The following is a 19272-nucleotide window of genomic DNA, read 5'->3' as shown; positions in this document are numbered from 1 at the left end:
TTACAGAGCAGATGGTAAAGCCAGGTGGGCATTTATCTTGTTAATTGGAATAGTGTTGCTGAATCCCATTTTCTTTCCTACCAAGAAGTTGTTAATAGCTTGAGACAAAGGGAGAAATAAAGAAGACAAATACTCTCTGCTGATAATGGTTCTTTAGATCAAGCAGACATGTTCCTTGAGGGGAGAGGTAGTGATTACCGTATGGTTTCCATAGTGGGTTTTAGGAAAAATGAGGAATAGAATTATGCATAGAAGAGGTAGGAGCTTTAGTTAATTTATCTTTCTTCACTTATAAATATAGCTCAAGCAGGCCGGTAAGTATTCTAAGAACGACTGAGGATTACTGCCCTATTCAAGAGAATGTATGAATGAAACAGAAAGCATTTATCTTACATACATTAATATAGGCACCATTTTAATTCACAACTTTAATAATCATCTTCATTGCTTGATTCTCACCATTTTCATTACTGTGAACACAAGCAATTTTCAATAAGTTCTTCTTGAGTGGAAATTGTATCACTTTACCTTCACACAGAGAGCTTTGAGCTCTTGTATATGTCGCTCCTCTTCCTTTTCCATTCTTTTGGTCAACATCAGCTCTTCACATTTTATTTCCCATTCTCTACAGAAGGAAAAAGGGAGAGTCTGATATAACTGACATTAACACTGACTTGGAATTCAAGAGACTTGAACTCCAGCTTTGGTTTGATTTCTAAAACCCCATTGAATTTCAACTAATTAGCTGTGTCAACTTAGGCAAGTCATTTAGCTTTTCTGACCTTCCAATTAATGTTTTGATTAAATAAAAGCCTCGGAAAGAATGAACCCTGGATATCTTCCAACTCATTGGATAGGACTCATAGGGAAATAGTTATAGCAGACCTTTGTAGCTGAGCAAAAAACTGGAAACTAATAGCATGTTCCTTAATAGGGAATGACGGAACAAATTGTGTATATTAAAAAATTAAATATTATTGTACAATCAGAAAACATTAGAAGGATGATACTAGAGAAACCTGGGGAGACTTCTATGAACTGATACAAAATATAATAAGAAAAATTGATGAAAATTTTATCATAATTTCATTAAGAATGTTATCACAATAATATCAAGGAAAAACAAATATGAAGCATTTAAGAACTAATTATAAAATGATCAAACATAATTTCAGAGGATAAACAAGGAATCATATTATTCCTCTTGAAAAGGGAAGTATTGGACTCAAGATACAGAATGGGACATAAATTTTTGGATAGAGCCAATATGGGTTTTTGTTTTGTGGACTATTCATGCTTGTTAACATTTTTAAAAATTTTCTTTTCTTTTCTTCCTTTTGAAGGGGAACAAAAGGAGGGAGAGGAGGAAAATTGAGAGAAATGGGTTGTTAAACATAAGGCCACCAAAAAAAAATAAAAACCTAGTTACTGAATCATTTATATAAAAGAAGAAAGTAAAGACTGAATCACATATGAGGACAGATTTGAAAGTTACATTTTTCAAGTATTTTATGTCAAAAAAAAGAAACACAAGTTCCTTACATTTAGATATTTTCATTTTCATGAGCAGGAAGCTGCTTTTCTATTCTACATGTTATGTTCACTTTATGTAACTTTTGTTAAGTTCATAAAAAAAGAAAAAATTTAAATGATTCTAATTGAGGGCACAGCTAGATGACCTTTAAATGGATAGCTAAGCAATTCAATTTTTGCTTAAAATATCTAATGAAAGATATTTGTACTTCTTGCAAAGTAATTCATTAGGAAAATGTTTTTATTTCCTAAAAATTGAATTAACATATTAAATATATTGATATAAAATTCATATATACATAAATATATCTAAAGAGGCAGCCTAGTGGAAATGTATATATATATATGTATACATATATATACATATATATACATATAGGCATATATACATTTATATGTGCATAATACAAACAATATGCATAAATACATGTATAGAAAGATATGGCTATATGTGTAGGCAAATATACCTCGAGAGGGAATAGCATAACTGTTGAGAGAACAGCTGAGGCTTGTTAGATGACAGAGACTGCTGAGACACAAGATTCTCATTATAAGAAGGAATGCTCTAAGAGAATAAGCTGCAGAGGTGTTACTTGCCTTAGTAGGAGTTTCATCACCCAGAAGCTATTGAATCATAGTTCCAATCCCTAGCCTTACTCACTCAGATATGATTTCATGAACTCTAAACTACTTTAAAACAGGTTAAAATAAAGATATGAGCTTAAGCAATATGATTCTCTGAGAAAATTTGAGCATTTTAATGACAGTAAGGACAGTACTATTAAAATATATTCTTTCCCAAATTACAGGCTCAAGGAAGGATTAAATTCATACTTAGAACAAATGTGTTTCATGAATCTACTGTAAAAGACTGTCTTTTTGTCTGGTTGTCTGCCTATTCTAATGTTAATGCCATTGTAATGGGTATGGAAGGTGATCAGAGCTGTTCTGCCTGCCTCTTTTGAGCTACATGTGACTCTGTCCCAAAAAGACTTAGCAACTTAGTTTGACAAAACAAAAACTATGTGCTTCTTTGGTCCTTTTCCCACTCTGTGACAGGAAGAGAGGCCTATTCTGATTCTTTTTTTTTCTTCTCTAAGACATTTATTTGGCAAGTAGTCTTTTGGGTACTGGGGGAATGGACTATCTACCCCCATCCTGGTAGCCTGAAACTTTTCCCATTTGACTACAAGAGCTTTGGGACTCAGCTAGGCAAATTTGAGCCAGACCTCTGACTGCCTCTCCTACAAAAAATGACTGAATCTCAAACTTGAGTTTGTGGTGTCCAGGCAACATTGCAAATTTGAGAAATCTTTGGGGACACTTGCCTTTCATACTTTGTGTTCATTAAGCACAGCTTTTGTGAAGATGACATAAGTAGCTATTTTATAGAGTAGACTGAATACTTTTCTACTTCCCTTTTTTGGAGAGACCCTTCATATAAGTCAAGCTTTCCATTAATTAATTTTCCCAAGAACCACAGGAGAGTGGTAAAAAGATTCAAAGGGTATGAGATAAGAAGCATGACCTTTCTTTCCAGTGGTTAGATAACTGGAAACAGAGAGGGCACAGCATCCATCCTATCTTCTGGGCCCCAGTCTCAGTAGCCTAAGTGCATTAAATTCTTTCCTGTAAGCAGGCAGAGCTCAAATTGTGGATGCTCAGGACATAAAGGGAAACTAAGAGGCAAAGTGGATAGAGAGCTGGACCTGGAGTCAGGAAGACTCATTGTCATGATTTCAAATCCAATCTCAGACATTAGGTATACTACCTTGGGCAGGTCATTTAATCCTGTTTGCCTTGGTTTCCTCATCTGTCAAATGAGAAGGAAAGGGCAAAGCATTTCAGAATTCTTGCCAAGAAAATCCCAAATGGAGTCACACAAAAGGAAGGACCTTGCTGAAAGAACTGAACAGGTTGTGACTATGGGAAACTAAGCAGCCTTAATTGACTGTGCATCTATCTTACAGTGATTATAGTTCTTTCAACATAGCACATGCCTCCTTAAGGTTTATACTTCTACTTGTCAGTATTTAGTGCAATGAACTCTCAAGTTCTTCAGGAAAACAGTATCAACATTTAGGAAGAACTTTTAAGAGGTTTTGAAAAGATATAATCAGAAACTATAGTAATTATATTACAAATAGACATGAGTAGTCTTAATTGTATATTAGCCATCAAAGAAATTTGGGTGTGCTAAAAATTTGACTAAACACTTTAGAAGTAGGCATTATACTTTGAGATTTTTAATATTATTTATTTTGAACATGAACTTTATTATTAGCAAAGTTAGCCAAACATATTTGAAATGGCTTATATTTGAATACATGAGTTTTTAGCTTATAGTGTCAATTCCAGTTTATTATTTTCTCCTTTTTTCTCCACTCCTCTCTCTCTCTCCTTTTAATTTATGTAAAAATGATCTCAGATTATTATAATATCATATTTCATAGAGATTTTCCAGATTTCTTTCTATTTCCAATACTGATTTTAATAACAAGCAAATATTTCCTTGTCTTTTATGAGTCCAGCCATTCCCTCTTTGTCAGACTATTATCCATAATGTCAACAATAACATCTATATAGTTCTTGCTATGTGCCAGAAATTGTATTAAGTGTTAACAATTATTTCATTTGTTCCTCACAATAATACTCAGAGATAGATGCTATTATTCAGAGATGAGAAAACTGAAGCAAAGGGAGATTAAGTGATTCTAACAGGGTTAATAACTAACTAACATAACATAAATACCATTGAACATGTAGTTGTTTAAAAAAGAAATACTCTCCCATTTGGAAATGTTCCTGGTAAGTAGATTATGAAGATAAACGTACATGATTTTTATTTTTAAACTTTCACTGTCTTCTATACCACACTGTTGTCTAAAAATACTACATGCATTCCCCAAAAAGGCTTATGAGTATACCTGGTATTCCAGAGCCATTCTATTGTTGTAGTCTCATTATTTATTGCTTCTCCCTTCAGGATTTCAGCACAGTCAACTTTTTGCTTTATGGAAAAAATATTTAAAAAGTAAAATTACAATAGAGTTCTACCAAGTGTAAATACAGGTAAGATCACTCTCAAAAGTCAACAAACAGAACAGAATCTTCTCCCTTAGGAGATTGATGATTAGTGATTATAAAATACAGAAAATATGTCTTAAGGAAGTAGTAATCAATTCCTTTATACCCCTTCCAAGACTCAAACTGCAAAAATGAAATATATATATATATATATATATATATATATATATATATAGCTCCTGCTTCCAAGATTTTGTTTATGAGACAAAAAATGGTCATTTCAAAATGATAAACTTTGTAAAGTGCACACAGATGTACATGACTAAATAGCCCAGATTTCCAAGAATAATATAAGAAGATTTATTCATCTGTATAAATATATAAGTCAATGCAACTAATTCAACCAAAATTTTTTGGAAGTATCAACTAAGAACAAACCCTATGTGTGTCACCTGGGGGATATAAAGATAAAAAGCTCCATGATCTTCAGGTCTTATAGTGTAGAGTTTTGGTGAAGAGAGCATTAGGAATTGGGTGGAAAATAGAAAACAAAAAAGAGACAACAAGATTATTGAGGAAAAAGTTGAGAATCTCAATGGATATAATAAAAACAGAATGGATAAAATGGTCTAGCATTAAGAAGTCCCAAATTGCACCTCATAACTAAATAATTATTAACACTATTTGACAATACATTTTTTAAAATAGATTAATAAAACAGACTATATAAAGGAGTTCCAGAAGTAGCAAACTCAGAAGTCCAGGTCTCAATAAACCCAAGAACAAAAACAAGAGAGGAAGAATTCTTTATTCTAGGAAAAACTTCAAGAAAAACTAGAAATCAGTTTGACAGAAATGAGAATTTGAACAGCAAAATGTTTACTATTTTCCACAATGAGTTCAATTTGAACATACTTTAATATCAGACTTTACTGACTTTAATGTCAGAGGATATCTATACAATATTCAAAATTAACAGAGGAAATGGAAAAGGCCTTTTTAGAAGGCGGTCCACTGATAATCAAAAATAGTGGATGGTGATCCTCCAGTCCCCTCCAATCAAACATTTTTATGTTGTTTTACCTTTTTGTAGGTCATCATAAAAGCAAAAGATGAAATCAAAGTACTCTGATTAAGAAAGCTTTAGCATGAACAAAATCAATGCAACTAGAATAGTTGAGAGAAATCCCAAAGGAATCACACACACACACACACACACAAAAGACACATAAAAACACACTACCCCCCCTTCCCGGTATTCAGGCAAGAAAAAGGAAGAGCTATCTATCTATCTGCCTTTTCTTGTCTGAATACAAGTGGGATACAATTGGGTATCCATTGATTTGGGAAAGCCTAAACAGATGAATTCTAAAAATAAGAAAAACTACTTTAACTAATATAAATACTTTAAAACTAAAGGAAGCAAGCAATACAAGATTGCCATAATATGAAAAGGCAACTAGGTGGTGGAGCAGATCTGATGCCTGGCCTGGAGTCAGGAAGACCTACATTCATATTCAGCCTCAGATACTATCCATGAGATTGTGGGTAAGTCAGTTAACCTCGATTGTGCATCTGTAAAATGAGCTTGGAAAGAAAATGGCAATCCATTCTAATATCTTTTGTCAAGAAAAATCCAAAAGGAATCATGAGGATTTCAGGCATGACTAAAGCAACTGAGCAACATTTTGATTAATGAAAAATCCTAGTCTGGGAGAAAAGATGATGAAACACACTTTGTTCCTCTTGGAAGAGAACAACATTGGGACTATAGATGAGAAAGTTTTGTTTGTCATTTTTGCTTATCTCATTTTGTAGTACAAAGGATAACTCAATAGTAAGAGTGGGAGTACATATGGAAAAAGACTAGGATGCAAATCCCTAAGGCATGAAAATAAAATTACATAAAGCAATAATGAAAAAACTACATGATAAAGCAATATAGTGATTTACTAGTATTTAAGATTGTACAGACTTAGAAAGGAAACTTTTTGAAAAGAACAAATTAATTTTAATATCTTGTGATGAAAATAAAAACTTTGAATTTTTATACCTTTTGATTTGATTCATATAATACCTGAACTGTGATTGAATGCATTAAATATTTCTTCCTTTCCTCTGAGAGCTTGAAGAGTATGAAAAATTCTGTCTTGACTTCAGATAATTCTCGACCACGTTCAAGTCTAGGTTAAAAATACCAACATGTAATTTGTATATTTAGAATAAGATATCTTTATACAAACAAACGGAATAGGTAACTGTACATAAGCCTTTAATATTCCAAAAATTTCTTTAGTTTCAAGTAGCAATTATTTACAAAGAAAAAACAAACTTATAAATCCAAATGAAAAGTCAGAAGTTTGCTAGAGATGTGATGGGACATTCAGAAAGAAAGGTGCATGGATTTTTAAAATCCTGTGAGTTACTGAAGAGAAAAGGAGGATCACTCATATCTAGGAAAAGGAAGTGGAATCTAAAAATTGGGGAGCAAGGAAGTGAATTTAAAAAATTATTCCTTTCAGTTAATATCTTAGTTATGGGAAACTTTTCATGGAAATACAGAAAGAAATATTAGAAGACAAACAGAAAGGACAAATGATAGCAGGGGTGGGAAGAAAAAATCTCCAAAATATTATTTGAAATGTTCAGGGTAGGCAGGTAAAGAAATAAGTTCTTTTAGAATTCAGGAAGTAGGGAAAATTCTAAAAATGTGCATGTAGGTTGGAATAGGGTGTAGGTTAATACAGTTAAAAGAAGCATTGAGCCTCATACTTAGAAACAGAATGTTTCTTATGCAGAAGTTAAGATAATGAAGGATAAAGTTTTACATTATTTCTGCTTATAGTTTTTATTTTAATTTTTGGCTTTTTAAGTCTACATGACGAATAGTTTAATCTCAGGAAGATTTCTACTTTAGAATTAAAAACTATTATCATAAATAATTTCATTTCACTCTTGTAGCTAATTCTTACAAATTAAAAGTTCAACAATTTGGTAATCAGGTGGTATTCTTATTTTTTCAGTTTTCTTTAAAAGTACTTTATCTCCCCTCTAATCAAATTGGAGTTAAGAAATAATTTGAATATAACTTCCTCTGTCTAGGAAGCCCTGCATTAAAACAGTAGTTGTTTTTAAGTCAAATTTCAATTATTTCTAAAGATAGCTTCAAGGTTTTTATGGCTATCATTCATCTAATTTTTTTTTTAGGGTTTTGCAAGGCAAATGGTGTTAAGTGGCTTGCCCAAGGCCACACAGCTAGGTAATGATTAAGTGTCTGAGGTCGGATTTGAACTCAGGTACTCCTGACTCCAGGGCCAGTGATCTATCCATTGTGCCACCTAGCCGCCCCTCATTCATCTCAATTTTTTAAAAACTTTTTTTAAAGTTTTGATTTCTAAATTTTACGACCAACTATTTTTCTCCCCTTCCTGCTCCCCTGAGATAGCAAGCAATCTGATATGGATTTCATATAAGCAATTATGTAAAATATTTCCATATTAATCATTTTGTGTAAGATGACCAGAATTGAAAAAATTTACTAAATAACATGTTTTGGTCTGTATTCAATAAATATCAATTCTTTCTCTGGAAAAAGATAGTAGTCTTCATCAATAGTCCTTGGGGTTGTTTTGGGTCAGAGTACTGCTGAGAATAGCTGTGTCTTTAACAAGCAGGTATGAATATACTGGGATGCACTGGTAACTGTAGTCATAACCCAGTACATAGGGTCATCTTCTCACTAGAAGTTGGATTTGGCAGCCCTTTTTAGAGAGCCTTTTAAAGATCGTCTCTGCTCTTATGGTGTGAGAAAGAGTCTAGAATAGGTTAAAAATTGTCTGCTTACCCAATCCTGGTCTGATTGCTGAGATAGACAAGTATCACACCCTGTGGTAGAAACAAAAAAAAAGGTGTATAAAAACTTCTTCAAAGATGATTGCACTCACCATCAGTACATGAGATGTATACATGCTGAGACAAGAAAAAAATGCAGTAGACCTGAAATACAAAATAGCTCTTGTAACAGAACTCACCAGGTGTCACATTCAAATAACAGCCCTGAATGAAAAAAAAATGAAGTGGTTACAATGAAGGGGGAAAATGTGAAGCTGGGAGAAGTGTTACAAGTAAAACTAATGTAGTCAACATGCTTGTATTCCTAACAAAACAAGTGCAGAACAGACTCATGAAAATGCCATTGCCACTTGCAGGAAAATGCCATCTCACCATCATCAGTGCCTATGTACCCCTGACAAATTGATGAAGTCAAAGAAAAATTTTGTGATGACCTGGAGACACTTATTATCAGTGTGCCTCTTAGAATCTACAATGATCCCAAGAGCAAAGGGAGGCAATGACACAAACTCTCTAAGTTCAACTTAATTTTATCAACCTTAGACCTACGTTCTTTCAATTTTATCAACTTTTCCCACTGTCTCTTTACCAATTCCCTTTATATTACATGTATCAAGGAAAGCTCACCTCTCCCTATTCTCTGCATTAACATCATTTATCTTTGTCATTAATTGACTATTGCAGAAATACCAACACCACAAACTTGATAATGCCAAAATTTGTTCAGCTTTCCATATTCCTTCTTTGGCTTACATTAAAATTGTCCCTAGAAAAAAAGCTGCATATTATTCTATACATATTTTTAAAAGCTGATTAAATTCTATAGTAAACTATTTTAACTCAACTTTCCCATACAGCTAAGTATCTTAAACTGCCTACTTTAATAGAATCCTTTGAGACTTGTGTTGTCAGCTGAAGTTGCCCTAAAAATACAGTATTTTATTGTGCTGTTATCTTTTTTAACTCCTTATTTGACAGATCACAGGAAATTTCTTAAGCAGATCGCCTATAATTTCTTAAAAGTATTCATTAGATCCAGAGAAGTTTAAAGTATTTACACATCTAAATTAACTGAAGATAGCAAGAATGAAATTTATATTTACCTTAAGAGGGAAGGGAAAGGGGAGGGGGGAAAGGAAGAGTGGTCAATGAGTTCTTTAGATATGAAGAAACTGTCCTTTTCACCAAGGCCATTGCAGGAATTCAAAAGGAATACTGAGTCTGTCTTGATGAGATGAGTAAACAAGACAAGTACTGAGCTTTTTGTTTATTTTGGCCAGAAGAGCCAAACATTATCATTATTTGATTAGCTTACATGGGTCTCTTTCAAAGAATCTGGGATGAAGATGCCACATACCCTATTCCAAAGCACCTGCAGGAGACATGTTTAAGAAGAACACTTGAGTAATCACAATTCCTTTCATTAGAAGACCACCTCTATCAGTGGGGTTGCAGTATCCTAATGATATCAGACAAAAGTCACTTGAATAATGCTTTAAAGTTTTCAGAGTGTTTTACAAATATCTTATTTGAACCTTAGAACCAAATTCAAGAAGTAGGTGCTATTATTTTATTTTATAAAGAGAAAAACTATACAATACTCTATCCACTGCACACCTTGCTGCAAAGAGATTGATTTGGAACATTAATTTAAGTATTCAATCCAAAAGGGTGAACAGGAGATATATTAATTGTATCTCTAGAACACAACAACTTGTACCTAATAAGTTTTCAACAAATAAAATCTATACTATCTTAAGTCATTCCAGTGAACTTCCATGGATTCCTGTGGATAAAATCTGTGGATTTATCTGTGGGTACAATATAGTGAATTAACTCATGGGATCTCTGAGATCTCTAGAATCCTATCATCTTAAAACATTGTCTCAATATATCAGTGAGTTTTCTTAAGAGTTAAGACAAATTTATAAATCACAAAGCATAAATGGTTAATGAGAAAAATAGCCCTTACAGAAATTGAAATAATGTCTTATGGAAGATCCAAATTGTCATTCCACAACACTCCACTCCATAACAAAAATTCTCAACATACTAAACCATAACCCACTAACCCACAAGATACAAATTCCAAAACAAAACTCTCCATAACACATCAATTGAAATAGCAAAGCATTCCACAACACAAACATCTGGAGCAAATCACTCTATAACTCAATTTCTCAAACTGCCACCATCCAAACCACAAGACATGCCCTACCTCCATGGTTTTCTTTTCAGAAATGTTTTCTTCCAGAATTCCCATCCCTTAGTTACCACCCTCCCCCCATGCTACCTTGGTGATACAGAATGTCATCATAAATGTTCTATGATTCAATCAACAACTGCTTAGCCTCTTAAAGGCAGTATTCAAGCCTTTATGCAAAGTGGAAATCAATTCTCATTTTCTCTAGAGCTTATATTAGTCAACCAGCAGCCAAAAAATTCCAATAGTTGATAGATATCCCAGTCTTCCAGGGTTCACCTAATCTTTCACTTTTATACCTTTATACATTTGATATGCAGACATCTTTGTTTCCAGGTGGACTTCATCTAATTTCACATTCTAAATTTCAGAACAAGTTTCCCTATCACAATGTACCTCTCAATCTACTCAACAGCTAGTCTGTTACATTGTAGGCATCAAGCTAGTTGCTTGAGGTAAACAACCATGAAACCAGTCTCTGCCCTCAAGTTTCTTATCATTTATTCCTGAGGGGTCAAATACAGGGTCAGAATCTATATGCTGGACCAGATTAAAATGTAATTGGGAAATATTTAACAAATAATATGTGGTTCTCTAAGTCAATATGAGGCCCATAGTGTCCCTTATGTATGATTTACTTTCCTCCATTTCTACTTGAATTTGACACATTTGATTAAATAATGATAACATATATGTATAAATTTTTGGTATTTGTATAAATACTTAAGGTAACTTGGGAGGAGGTTGTTAGTAGTTGAGGGATCAAGAAACATTTCACAGAAGTGTTGGTGCTTGAGCTGAACCTTTAAAGCAACTAAGAAGAGAATTAGCATGAACATTTATCTATTGCTTTTCCTTTATTTGACAACAAAACTTTGCCTGAAGGGATAATATTCCCCATTCCTAGACTAAGTGGAATCTTGTTCTCAGTATACTGAATATCTATCCATCTAGATAGAAAATGAATATCTGAAGATGAAACTTCCAATGAATTCTGGGATGACAAAAAATGATGAGCAACAAAATGTGCAAGATATGAGTGTGTTTGTATTCAACCCTAATTTCTGTCTACAGATTGCACATTTTCCAGATGTTAGCAAATTGAAGAACTCTCAGGGACCAAGAAGATACAGAAAGCAATTATCTGAGCTGGGCAGAGATGTGTCAGCCTAGATTTCTCTAGCTTGACCAGCAACAGCTGTTGGAGCCACAACAACTGAAACACATTCCTGATTGCTTCAGAAAGTTCTGCCCTGTTAATCCCTTGAGTTCTTGTTAACCCTGAAAATACCAAAGAACTCACGGAGGTTATAGGTAAAAATTCTTCTTTATTTCTTTGGAGGAAGGAAACTAGACACAGATGCTAGGACCTGGTCTAGAAGACCCCAGGCAACCAGGCAAAGCCTTGATATACATACTTGTTATTAGACACAGAATCACAAGGTGAGGGGTAACAACAGTGACTGTGAAATGAGGTATTTCTAGAGACAAAACATAAAATCATAATAAGGATTTATGATACATGGTTCCTGCTGGGTTTTTTTCAAATTGAGGGATCACTAGCTTTAAGATTTAGCTGAGTGGGGGCAGCTAGGTGGCGTAGTGCATAAAGCACTGGCCATGGAGTCAGGAGTACCTGGGTCCTATCGGGCTTCAGACACTTGATAATTATGTAGCTGTGTGGCCTTGGGCAAGCCACTTCACCCCATTTGCCTTGCAAAAATAAAAAAAAAGATTTAGTTGAGTGCAAAGGACTGTCAATATTTGTCTTTAGCAGTTGCTCTTTTTGTAGACATCAGTTAAGACAAATTTAAAAATAGCGGGGGTTTTTTTCTAACGTGAAAATCAATTATATTCAAATCATTCAATTCCATACTCCAGTTAAAATGCCAATTAAATCCGCATCATTTTTTCCCAAACTCAGGGCTTCAGAAGCGTTCTCTTTCCAATTTCAAAATGAATTCTTAGATCATTTAAATATTAGGGGGAAAGAAAAGATTGAGAAAGGGAAAAAATAGAAATCTGTGGTATTCATTTTTATAGTTAGGTGTCCTATCGATAGAAATGATGGGTTCCATATTTTTCCAGCTTAACATAGTTTGAACTCAAATAGTTCCAAAAACTTGCTACCTGTAGAACTAAAAAATGTGGTTGATGGGTCACAGTGTCCATTTAAATATGACATTAATAATATTGCTTAAGAGAAAAATCTATCATTCTCACAATCATATACTGAGATGCTCTTGTGTCTTCCTTGAAGATTGAAATCTGACCTTTTGTTAAAAAGAATTTAACAATCAAATCACTTCCAAATTCAAGTCCATAGATTATTTATACTTACAGAGTACAGTAAAGCCTCATTATTTTAGTCTAAGACTTGGAAGGTTATTACATTACTAATTGGTCAGGAATCTTCAGTCACTATAGAATTTCATAGATAAGACTTAAAGACTTGAGAAATTAAGTGACTTGCCTATGGCCACAAAGCTAGTAGGTGTCAAAGGCAAATTTGATTCTAGCCTGACTCCAAAGTCAATATTCATCTCATTACATTTGCTGCTCTATGTGAATCAAGAGAATGTTTAAAATATTTCTTAATTTCAAGTAGAGAAATAACCAAAAAGATGCAGTTCAATTTTTACCAGTTGTAAAAAGAACTTGAAAGATACAGGGATGTGTTCAAGATGTATATTCCTCCCCTTAACTCATTAGGACACACTCTCATATTAGGATACAATTTCCTCTCAAAAGAGGAAGGCTAAAACTGCTCTCCCTCTCATTCCACATACCAGTCCAGCACCACTGAACAAATTGATAGGTTCATAACCTGAAATTTGACAGGTAATCTTTGAGTCATTACCAGACATTACATGTCAGAAGAGTGAAACCCTCCATTTATCAAGAACTTTCACCATGGCCTTCTTCTCTTTGATAACTTATGCACTAATAATAGGGAGACTGGAACTTGTCCCAAGCAAGCTGAGGCTGGTTTTCCTAAAAAGAGAAGTTGTTTTTGGAGATATAGACAGTAATATAAACTGTTTGCCTAGTAGAATCCTGACTATAACTGATTAGAAAAGAATTATTTATAACAAAAATACAAAGCCTAACAAAGGACTAGTCTATATTTATTAAAGAACACCTGAGGACACTTCAAACACCCTAAGAAATAATACTCTTTTAAAAAGATAAACTTCTTTTCTGGCAGTCATGACACTATTTGTATCAAACTTTTTTTGAAAATCGAATATAAAGACAATTGAATTCACAGAACATACAAAAGAACAGTGTGTAACATCTTCCAGCAAGGTCTGTCTTTGGGGGAGGGAGAGCAGTAGAGACCCTGTCCAGAGCACAGAGCAAAAGAGACCCAGCACAAGGGTAGTAGCAGGAGGTGGGAGACTAATCTGAGAACTTCAGTGGAGGGAGTGGAAGCCTTTGTGGTGTGCATGGTGGGAGGCCTGGGAAAGCTCCAATGAGGCTACCCAGGACACCCATTCAACCAACTTGACTGGTCTGGATAGCCTTAACCAGGAGACCCAGTGTTCTCAGAGGAGTCCCCCAGCATTCTGGTGGGAAGGTCTGGTGTTTCTCCAGTACAAAGACCAAAACAACTCCAGGTATTTACACCTTTCCCCAAAGCCTGGTTTTGGGCAGTAGACTTCCCCAGTGCTGACTATTTAGAGAGACTCTCTGATGTTTCCAGCTGTGATGGTCTGGTCCAGTCACTGGGTTGTATGACAACAGTCCATATCCAGTCCCAGGTCTAGGGAATGGGTCACTAACATCCCCAACACAGACAATCCAGAGAAGACTTCTGGCATTCCTTACAGTTAGACCACAGTGGAACCCCCCTGGATTTTTGAAATCCAGTAAGCAAGGACTCTAGGGTTCTCAACAACAAAGGTCTGCAAACCAGTCCCTTCCCCAACATAAGACCCAAAATGAAAAAAGGTCAGTGCAAAGCAGGGTCTTTTGAATTACCTATTACCTTGGAGATAAGGATACTAACTCAGCAAAGAAAGACAGAAAGGACACTATATGTAAAGCTTCAGGAGGAGAATATGAATTGGTCTCAAGGCCAGAAAGACTTCTTAGGAGAGATCAGAAAGAAATTTTAAAATCAAATGGAAAAAATTGGGAAAAGAAATGCAAGAGAAAATTAACATCTTCCAACAAAAAAAAATGACAGAAGAAAACAAATCCTTTAAAAATACAATTGGACAAATTCAGAAGGAAAATAATCCCCCCCCCCAAAAAAAACACAACAGGCAAATGGGGGAAAAAATAGCAATTCCTTTAAAAATAGAATTGATCAAATGCAAAAGGAGATGCAAAAGCTAAATGGAAAAAATACCTCTCTAAAAATAGATTGAGATTAGTGGAAGCTAATGACTTCATGAGATACCAAGAAAATGTTAAACAAAATGAAAAAAATAGAACTTTAAAATATCTCCTTGAGAAAACAATTGACCTGGAAAATAGATCCAAGAGAGCCAATTTAAGAATGATAAACCTTGTTCCATTCTTCAGGATATACTTAAGGAGAAATGCCATGAAATCCTGATATCAGAGGACAAAATTGTCACTGAAATAATCCATCAATCACCTCCTAAAAGGTATCCCAAAATGAAAACACCAAGGAACATTGTGGCCAGATCAAGGAGAAAATATTGGAAGTGATAAGAAAGAAGCAATTCAAATAAGAAGTAGCCACAGTAGGGATTACAAACGATCTGACTGCATCAGCATTAAAAGATCAATGGACCTGGAATGTTATTCTGGAAAGAAAGGGAGACTGAATCTCTACCAAGAATGAACTATCCTGAAAAACTGAGTCTTCTCTTTCAGGGAAAAAAGGATATATAACAAAATAGGTGACTATCAAACTTTCCCAGTGAAAACATGAGTCTCAAACAGAAATTTTGATCTTCAAACAGATGATTCAAGAAATACATGAAAAAGGAAATAGGAAAAGAATGCCTTCCAATAAGATTAAAATGGTTTCATCCCTACCTGGGAAGAAGATTTTCCTGATTCTCATAATGGTTAAGAATTATATTTTGATTAGGCTGAAGATATGGACATTCATGGCATGACAATGATTTTTTTAAAGATTTTATTTAGTTTGATTACAATTTTCCCCCTATTCTTGAGTCCCTCCTCCCACCTGCTACAAAAAGCAGTCTATTAGTCTTTACATTGTTTCGACGGTACACATTGATATGTTGAATGTGATGAGAGAGAAATCAAATACCTAAGTAAGAAAGATAAAATATTAGAGGGCAATATTACATAATCAGATGATGGGTTTTCTCCCCCAAAATTGAAGGTAATGGTCTTTGGTCTTTGTTGAAATTCCACAATTCTTTCTTTGGATACAGATGGGATTTTCCATCTCAGACAGCCCCAAATTGTCCCCAATTGTTTCACTGATGGAATGAGCAAGTCCATCAAGTTTGATCATCACTCCCATGTTGTTGTTAGACCGTACAATGTATTTCCAGTTTTGATGGAATGATTTTTTAAAATATTTTTTAAAAAAGGGGGGTCTGTAAAGAGTTAGGGGTAAGGGGGAGGTAGAATGGGTAAATTACATCTCATGTAGAGCTGTAAAGGACCTATTGCAATAGAGTGAAAGAAGGTAAGATATGAGAACCACCTGAACTTTATTTTCATCAGCTATGGTTCAAATAGGGATTAACAAACACTCTAAGTTGAGTTTACAAATTTATCTCACCTTTCAAGTAATAGGAGGGTAAAAGGGGGAGGGGGAGAGCAAAGTAATAGCTGGAAATGGAAAGGGGAAAGAAAAGGGAGGGTGGTGGATAGAAGGGGGAAACACTGAGGGAGGTGGTATTCAGAAGCAAAACACTGGAGAGGAGGAATAAGGTAAAAGAAGGGGAAAAATACAAATGAAAGGGAGGGTTTTTTTTGTTTTTGTTTTTTTAGATTTTTAAAAGGCAAATGGAGTTAAGTGGCTTGCCCAAGGCCACACAGCTAGGTAATTATTAAGTGTCTGAGACCACATTTGAACCCAGGTACTCCTAACTCCAAGGCCGGTGCTTTATCCACTAGGCCACCTAGCCACCCCGAAAGCGAGTTTTAAGGCAGAGAGATATACACAGACTAAAGGTCAAAAGTTGGAGCAGAATATATTATGCTTCAGCTAAAGTGAAAAAAGCAGGGGTAGCAATCCATATCTCAGAGAAAGAAGCTGCAAAAATAGATTTCATTAAAAAAGATAAGGAAGGAAACTGTATCCTCCTGATAGCTATCTCAGACAATGAAGAAGTTTCAGTACTAAATGTGTATGCATCAAAACGCTTACCATCCAAATGCTTAGAGGAAAAGCTAAATAAGTTACAGGAAAACATAGGAAGCAAAACTATTTTAGTGGGGGGGCCTCAACTTCCTTCTCTCACAATAAGCTATATCTGTCTAATAATCAAAAAGGAAGTAGAAGAGGTGAATAGAATAGGAGAAATATTAGAGAAGATAGGGTCCTTTGGAGAAAATTGAATTGGGATAGAAATGAATGTACTTTTTTTTCTGCAGTAAGGCATCTACACAAATGTTGATTTTTGTATTAGAGCATAAAATATTCATAATCAAATGCAGAAAGGCAGAAATATTGAATTCTTTTCAGATCATGATGCAACAAAAATTACATGCAATAAAGGGCCATGGAGAAATAGACCTAAAGTTAATTGGACCTAAATAACCCAATTTTAAAGAATGAATGCACCAACCAATCGTAGTGAGAATTAATGATTTCATCCAAGACAATGAAAATTATGGGATACAGCCAGAGTAATTATTAGGGGAATTATATCTACACATGCTTACTTGAATAAAATAAAGAGATCAATGAACTGACCATGCAACTAAAAAAAGTTAGAGGAAACCAAATTAAAAATTCCCAATTAAATACTAAATTAAAAATTCTGAAAATTAAAGATGAAATTAATAAAATTGAAAGGAAGAAAACTGTTGAAGTAATAAAATAAGAGCTGGTTTTATGGGGAAAAAATAAAATAAACCTTTGGTTAATTCAATTTAGAAAAAGAAAACTAAATCACCAGTATCAAAAATGAAAAATATAAATTCAGCACCAATGAAGAGGAAATTAAAGTTGTAATTTGGAAATATTTTGCCTAACACTGCCAATAAATTTGATAATTTAAGTAACATGGATGAATATTTACAAAAATATAAATTGTCCAGATTAAAAGAAGGGGAAATTAAATTATTAAATAATCCTATCTCAGAAAAGAAATTGAGCAAACCATCAGTGAACTCCCTTAGGAAAAAATCTCCATGATCAGATGCATTCACAAGTGAATTCTATCAGATATTCAAGGAACACTAATGGGGATAAGCTAGAAACATTTCTAGTGAGATCAGGGGTGATACAAGGATGTCTGCTATCATCATTATTATTCAATATTGTATTAGAATTGTTAGCTTTAGCAATATGAGAAGAAAAACATTGAAGGAATTAGAATCAGTAATGAAGAAACAAATGAAGAAACAAACTTAGAGAGAATCCTAGAAAATCATGTAAACTACTGGAACCAATTAACAATTTTAGCAGTCGCAGAATATAAAATAAACCCACATGTATCCTCAGCATTTCTCTGTATATTACTATCAAGATACAGTAACACGAAATAGAAAGAGAAATCCCATTTAAAATAGCTTCAAATAACATAAAATATTTGGGAGTCTACCTGCCAACACAGACTCAGAAACCTTATGAAAACAAGTATAAAAACCTTTTCACACAAAATCAGATCTAAATAACTTAGTAAATGACAGTTGCTCATGGGTAGGCTGAGCTAATATAAAAAAATGACAATTCTCCCTAAATTAAATTCTTATTTAGTAACATACCAATCAAACTTCCAAAAAATTACTTTTGGGAGCTAGAAAAAAAATAGTAATTAAATTACATGGAGGAACAAAAGGTCAAGGACATAAGGGAATGGAAAACATGCAAAGGAAAGCCACACAAAAACAAAAATTATAAAGCATTTTCCATAAAAACTGTTTGGTACAGGCTAAGAAACAGAGTGGTGGATCAATGGAATAGATTAGGTGAAAAAGAGACACCAGTAAATGACTATAGCAATCTACTGTTTGATTCCAACTTCTGGGATAAGAACTCACTCTGATAAAACCTGCTGGGAAAACTGAAAGATAGTATGGCAGAAACTAAGCATAGACCCACATTTCACACCCTAAATCAAAACAAAGTTGAATTGGATGCGGGATTTTAGACAACAAAAAGTAATATTATAAGCCAATTAGGAGGAAAAGGAATAATTTACCAGTCAGATTATGGGAAGGGGAGCAGTTTATGAACAAAGAAGGGAGAGAGAGAGAGACCTGAAGGGAACTGAGGTCCAGTACAGGGCGCATTCCCACCGGAACGAGGGACCGAAGGGATAGTTGGAACCATGGGAATTTGGGGAGCACCGAGGGTCCCAGTCTGTTTTGAGTTACTCCCAGGACCCGGTATTCCGGGAATCCCTGGGTTGGGCTTGAAGCAGATCATACTGGCAAGGCTCTCCTTCATTGGCCCATTCACTTCCATGCCCGAGGGCTTCACGTGCTGCCCAGGCAGATTTAGGGGGATAATAGGAAGGCAGGAG

General features: G+C 34.5%; 1 protein-coding gene across 1 annotated transcript in view; it reads right to left on the bottom strand.

Moving 5' to 3' along the window:
- LOC141505173 (uncharacterized) overlaps positions 1-19214 on the bottom strand; it is a 205220-nt gene extending 186006 nt beyond the window's left edge. The window contains exons 1-7 of the mRNA XM_074210743.1: positions 19031-19214; positions 13405-13442; positions 9728-9784; positions 8405-8445; positions 6638-6743; positions 4461-4543; positions 529-625 (exon numbers count right to left, since the gene is read on the bottom strand). Coding sequence (XP_074066844.1) covers positions 529-625; positions 4461-4543; positions 6638-6743; positions 8405-8445; positions 9728-9784; positions 13405-13442; positions 19031-19214 — 606 coding nt within the window. The remainder of the gene's footprint in view (positions 1-528; positions 626-4460; positions 4544-6637; positions 6744-8404; positions 8446-9727; positions 9785-13404; positions 13443-19030) is intronic.
- Positions 19215-19272: the final 58 nt, after the last annotated feature.

This window comes from Macrotis lagotis, chromosome 1, assembly GCF_037893015.1.
Source record: "Macrotis lagotis isolate mMagLag1 chromosome 1, bilby.v1.9.chrom.fasta, whole genome shotgun sequence".
NCBI classification, from domain to species: domain Eukaryota; kingdom Metazoa; phylum Chordata; class Mammalia; order Peramelemorphia; family Peramelidae; genus Macrotis; species Macrotis lagotis.
The sequence above is the reverse complement of the archived record's forward strand: the minus strand, read 5'-3'. Positions and strand labels throughout refer to the sequence as shown.